This window comes from Saccopteryx bilineata, chromosome 4 (assembly GCF_036850765.1).
Source record: "Saccopteryx bilineata isolate mSacBil1 chromosome 4, mSacBil1_pri_phased_curated, whole genome shotgun sequence".
In the NCBI taxonomy this organism is placed as follows: Eukaryota; Metazoa; Chordata; class Mammalia; order Chiroptera; family Emballonuridae; genus Saccopteryx; species Saccopteryx bilineata.
Window position 1 is genome coordinate 267713820 of NC_089493.1, and position 6349 is coordinate 267720168.

General features: G+C 51.2%; 1 protein-coding gene across 1 annotated transcript in view; it reads right to left on the reverse strand.

The window, feature by feature from the left end:
- The window catches only part of CASTOR2 (cytosolic arginine sensor for mTORC1 subunit 2), a 52951-nt gene extending 49790 nt beyond the window's left edge, over positions 1–3161 (reverse strand). Inside the window, exon 1 of the mRNA XM_066274624.1 lies at positions 2790–3161. Coding sequence (XP_066130721.1) covers positions 2790–2902 — 113 coding nt within the window. The 5' untranslated portion in view covers positions 2903–3161. The remainder of the gene's footprint in view (positions 1–2789) is intronic.
- Between the last annotated feature and the right edge of the window lie 3188 nt (positions 3162–6349).

The following is a 6349-nucleotide window of genomic DNA, read 5'->3' on the forward strand; positions in this document are numbered from 1 at the left end:
GGGAAAGGGGTTTCAGGAAAGTTCCAGAGTGGTATCATTAGATCTTGAGGGTTGAACAGGAATTTACTGGGGAAAGGGTTCCAGGTGGAGATGTGGAAAATAAAAAAAGCGCACAGAGATGTGAAGGGAAGGATAAAATTGTGAATCAGCAGAGTGTCTGCCAGAGAGAGGCTAAAGAGGAGGATTCTGGGCCTGACCTGTGGTGGCGCAGTGGATAAAGCGACGACATGGAATGCTGAGGTTGCTGGTTCGAAACTCCGGATTAGCCTGGTCAAGGCACATATGGGAGTTGATGCTTCCTGCTCCTCCCCCCTTCTTCTCTTTCTATCTCTCCTCTCTCTCTAAAAATGAATAAATAAAATCTTTAAAAAAAAATCAAAATAAAGAGGAGGATTCTGGAGCTAACTCTGGAAAGGACTAAATGCTATGGGAAGGAGACCCTGTAAGGGAGGGACTGAAAACCTGCAAACAGGCAGCACAGAGCCCCTGGGGGAGGATGCTGATCTAGGCTGGGCTGATCTCAGGTTGGGAATGGGGTAGAGACAATGACACAGGGCTTGGATGGCTACTGGTGGAAAAAAACCCAAAAAGGATAAAAAATTCTTCCTGGATGACGGATTGCGAGAATAGCTTAAATCATATATCCACACTCCACTACACCTTATACTTGCTAAAAAGCCTATTTCTACAACCACTCCCTTCTACACACAGAGCAGCTCTCTGAAAACTAGCAGGCCAAGTGGTGCTATCTTTATCACAGATGAACAAAGTGAGAGCCAGAGAACGAACGGGACCTTGCCACGGTCATGCAGGCAGGCAATGAGGGGGCTTGTCACAACCTGAAGCTAGTCAGTGTCCATGCCAGGAGTGCCAGGAGGCAGCTTTCAGCCATTTGACAAATGAACTGAGCACCTTTTAGCGCCAGACCCTGGAGACATAGAGATGACCTTTGACCTCTGAGTCATATTCAGACTGGACCCATCACTTGGGCCTTAGATCTGCCTCCTACAGGAGAGGGAGAAGCTGGACCCATTGAGGGGTAGGTTTTCCACAATTAAGACAGGACAGCAGGGCTCATCCCCATGCCTATCTATGAATCCTCCAAACTGGACCTTGGGGTAGGGTTGGGAGAGGACCAGTCCCTCCACAAAGAAAATGGGGCAGAAAAAGTGGCCCTTTTCTGCCTTTCTAAGAAGCCCTCCAATGCCCCCTCCTCCTGGCACCCAGACTCCGCACAGCCGCAGCCTGAGTCATCATTCCAGTTTGAATGGTAGCCGAGAAATCAGCCAGGGGGCTGCCCGGGGCTGAGGGCCAAGGGTTGGAAAAACAAGGCTGCCTTCTCTTACACCAGCCTTGGAACTCCAGACAGGGCACCGGGTGGGGGACAGAGGGCAGGTAGATGTAGGATGGTGGGTGTCAACAGCCAAAGGGGGTGGGTGGGGAGCAGAGGGGAGATTCAGAATCTGAGCTGTGGACTTTTGTTTTCAGATGACCTGTTTAATAATTACCTTTGCAATCAAAGGAGCCAGGGCCCAGCAAAGACAAGGCTTTCAACCCTCCATACCCCACCGAGCAGCCGGAGCAGCAGCGAAGAAAGTAAACAAGATGCCACTGGCAGATCTTGTTCCATCTCGCAAACAATGGCGGGACTGAGCTCCCTGCTCAGACACACACATCAAAGTGTGATTTCCAAGCAAAAACTTTACCAGGCAGATAGGAGGCTCGGACTGAATTATTTCCCTGCAGCCCTGGAGCTCCCCTGAGCTCAGAGCCCTAGGGGGCAGTTTCGGGGGTCTGTCATTTTAACATTAACCTTGACCTGTAATTTATTCATTCATTTTGAGCGAGAGAGAACAACCTCTGCCTCTCAGCCTCTGAAAAACCCAACCAGCAACAACTTCATCCCTTTAAACAGTCACAATGGTGGGTAAACAAGGGATTTAAGTTACAGAGGCTCCTGCTTATAGTCCACTGGGCTCGGGCTCCTTAAAAACAAAACAAAACACTCTACAGGGGCTCACAAAGTCAGACCTGACCTGACACTGGGGAAATCAAACTTGTTTTTTGTCAACCTCCCAAGGCCTTCAACTATTTTTCCCCCCTGCAGCATCCAAGCCCAGCCTAAAGGCAGAGCCATAAACACGCCTGCTCCTCCCCCTTCGATGGTTCAGCAAAACAGCCCCCTCCCACCTTACCGGACCCTAAGGATTAAAAACCACCGCGACCGTCACCCGCAACCCCTCTCCTGCCCTCCCCAGCTCCCCGCACCGTCAGCAACCCTTGCAGCACCTTGAGATAAACACCCACTAATGATTTTATGATTTTCTGCTCTCGGTAGCCGCGCTCAGCAGAATTCCTCCCGCCCCCCCCCCCCCGCGCCCTGGCGACGGGGGCCGGCCCAACCGAGGGATTGGGGGATGGGGGGGCTGGTAGTTTGTTTTTTCCACTGTAGCGTCCCCACACCTGTTTTTCATTCATTCGTTCGTTCGTTCATTCATTCACGGGTTCGTCACTGCAGCCTCCACGGCCCTCCAGATCTCGGGGAGGGGCAGGGAGGGAGGGGACTGAGATGGAGAGAGACAGTGGCGGGGGTGCATCTGGGGGGGGGTCGGGCTGGAAGAACCCCGTTTGAGGGCAGATTGGGTGGCTTTGTCAAAAGCAAGGCGAACGGTGGGGCGGGGGCGCTCCCCGGGGCTCGAAGTTGTTTTCCGAGCGGCGGCGGCGAGGACAGCCGCCCGGGTGCGCCTCTTTGTCTCTCCCCGGCCGGCGCCGCGTCCCTGCGCGCTCACCTGGTCTTGGAGGACAGGAAAGCAAGTTTGATCAGGCCGTAGGTGAAGAGCGGGATACTCTCCTTGGCGACGCTGGCAACTTGCAGCCGGTGCTCCAGGATGTGGAGTTCCATCGTCCGCCCGCGCTCCGCGGCGGCTCATCCGCGGGGGGCGAGCCACAGCCCCCGCCCCCTGCGCACCCAGCCGGCACCGAGCTCCGCGGGCAGCTGGCCCGGGGACCAGGAGCTCGGCGGCGGGCGGGCCCGGGCGGACAAAGGAGAGGCCCGCCAAGCCGCAAGGGGCCGCGGGCGGAGGGCGGCGGGCGAGGGCGGCAGCGCTGGCGGAGCGGCGGCGCACGGCGCCCGGCGCGGAGAGCAGCTGGTGTTCGCTGTAACAAACAACTTGCCACTCAAACGCTGGCCCGCTGGGCATGCGCGGCTGCGGCGGGGCGTGCCGGGACTTGTAGTCGTGCTCTGCCTGGCGCTGCCCGCTGCTGATGTCAGGGCTGGGCGGCCGCGTAAGGGGTCGGCTTGGTGCAAGGGAAATGCACGATTGTGGGCCCTCGCGGGACCACCAGAGGTGGAGGGCAGAAATGGGGCCTTTCGAGCCAGCCTGAACCTAGGTGCAAGCTCTGTCACTCAGTGCTCAGAATTGGGCGCTGTGGGGTCAAGCGAGTAGCCAACGCAACTCCAGCGCTGGAGGAGGCCCGAGTCTGGGAGGGGAGAGATTTGGAGAAACCGGTAATTACAGTGCAGAGAAGAAAAACAGAGAGGGGCGCTCGGGACAGAGATGGAGCCGACAGGTTTAAGGGGGTTTTCTGGAAGAGGGGACATCCAGGTTGGGTTCTGAAGGATGAATGGGAGCTCGCCGAGGAGGGGGAGGGGGCGCACGGGGATGGAGGCCAGGGGCCTTCCAGGCAGAAGGAACAGCGTGTACAAAGGCACAGAAGCGTGAAAGCCTCCATCGTGCTGTGTTTGGCTTTGTTGGAGCGGAAAATGTGAGGGAGGAGAGGCAGAGATAAGGCAGGCTCAGTCACCAGGAGTCCCGTGGAGAGGGATTATGTGTGCAGAGCCAAAGAAGGGGGCGTTTATCCCGTGGGAGTGGGGCTGATAGGGACTTAGAAGGCCCAACTGGGAAAAAGTCAAATACATTCGAAAGGCTTCCCACCCCAGGGCCAATGTGCCGGTGACCATATCCTTCAATGGTTCCCCTTAATGGCTGACTGGTTTTGAAATTATCTGGGTTAAAGTTACTGATGCTTTGCCATTTGGCAGACTAATTTGGGAATGTGATGGGCAGGCTGGGAACTCTCTTTTTGAGGGAAGTTCTGGTTGTGCTCCTTTACATCTCAGCCCTTTTTTTGTTAGGGGGAGAAGTAACCTTAGTAGGTTCCCTCATTTCCACAGAGGGTGTGACGCCTGCGTGCTGATCTTAGAGCATGCTGATCCCCTATTTTATTGTCATGAGAGAATTTATTACCCTGTAGTAAAGTTTATATTTACTTTTTTTTTTTTTTTAGTTTTCTGTCTCTCTTCTAGAATCTCAGCTCCATTAAGGCAGTGATTTTTGTCTGTTCCCTGCTGTATTCCCTAGTGCCTGCAATGTGACTAGCATATGTGAGACATCTTTCTGGAATCTAGAGATCTAGAAGGCCCAAAAAGAAATGCATTCAGGGGCCAGGCAAGTAACATAAATGTGTGAAACAGCTGGATATGAGGCCCTGGAAATGGTTCTGGAGAAGGGAGACCTGCCTGAAGACATAAAATTCAATATTTAAGTAAACAACCAACAGGTGAAACCAACCAAGGCTAAAGGCAGGAATGGGTCAGTTTTCTGACTTCTGCTCTGGATGGCCAAGTCAATATTTTCCAGTCTATAGGCATGACCTGTGAGTGCATGGTGAGATCAGTTTAGCGGGGCATGACTAGCATTAAAAAAAAGTTGAATAGAGAATGGCATAGAGTGTTGCCCATAGTACAGGTGAGTTACTCTCATATTTTCTGTTTCAGGAAACTTTAATTTTGGCCGTGTGTGTATATGTGTGCATACATGCATGCATGCATGCGTGTGTGTCTGTGCATGTGTGCCCTGGATCTTGATGTAAAGATATTCATTACTGGGGTCTTGGTCAAAACATTTGAATACCCTGGGCTTTCCATTTGACTTGTACAGTTGCTTTTGTATTTGAAGTTGTATTTGATGCTTAAGATTTTTGTAAAACTGAGTACTGAAATTAATGTTGAGTTGTTAAAGAAACTGGCCTCTGTGTTGCCCAATCTAGAGGATGGTTCCTGGTTGGGACTGGAGTGAGACATTCACTGTCAAGGTCATACAAGTGCTGACTTGTCACTTTCCCAATGGACTTCACTTCTCTCTTGATTCCTTAGCGCTGCACTCTTCTAGTCCTTCTCTAGTTCTTCTGGGTTTCCATCTTGGTTTCTTCTCTGCACAACCATAAAATGAGTGGAGCAGTTATTATTTTTGCAGTAATAACTGCTAGTGCAGGGGTCGGGAACCTATGGCTCTCGAGCCAGATGTGGCTCTTTTGATGGCTGCATCTGGCTCATGGACAAATCTTTAATAATAAAAAAATAATAACATTAACAATATAAAACATTCTCATGTATTACAATCCATTCATTTCCTACCACTCATGTTCATGGTTGTGGGTGGCTGGAGCCAATCACAGCTGTCCTCCGGGACAACACCAAATTTTTATTGGATAATGCGTAATGTACATGGGTCATTGTATGGCTCTTACGAAATTACATTTTAAAATATGTGGTGTTCATGGCTCTCTCAGCCAAAAAGGTTCCCGACCCCTGTGCTAGTGACTCATGCCTCCTGGTGAAGCATCCAACATTGACTTTGACTTTGATCATGTGATTTTTTTTGGCCAATAAGGTGTTAGTAAGTGTGCTTGCTAAATTCTGTGGATTGGGACTGCTCACTTAGAATGTTACCCCGAGACCATCATGCTCTAAAAAAGCCCAGAGGAAAGACCACATGGGGAAAGAGGTCCAAGTGTTCCAGTTGAACCCAGCCTCCTGCAGACAGCTGACACCAATGACCAGACATGTCAGTGAGACCATCTGGGACTGTCCAGCTCAGTGTTGAGCTGCATGTAGACACATGAGTGAACCAGGTAAAACCAGAAGAAGAACTACCCAGGCAACCTATTGAAATGTGAAAAATAATAAATAATTATTTTTAGTCACTAAGATTGGGAGTGGTTTATTATATAGCAATAGATATTGATATAGCCTCTCCATCTTTATCTTCTCTCACTCAATGGGTATACCTAGTATCTGGCTTCTAATATACGGCTCACAAAAATTAAGGGATATTTCAAAATGAATATGAAGCGATTAGCCTGACCAGGCGGTGGCGCAGTGGATGGAGCGTTGGACTGGGATGCAGAGAACCCAGGTTTGAGACCCTGAGGTCGCCAGCTTGAGCGTGGGCTCATCTGGTTTGAGCAAAAGCTCACCAGCTTGGACCCATGGTCACTGGCTCGAGCAAGGGATTACTCGGTCTGCTGAAGGCCCGCGGTCAAGGAACATATGAGAAAGCAATCAATG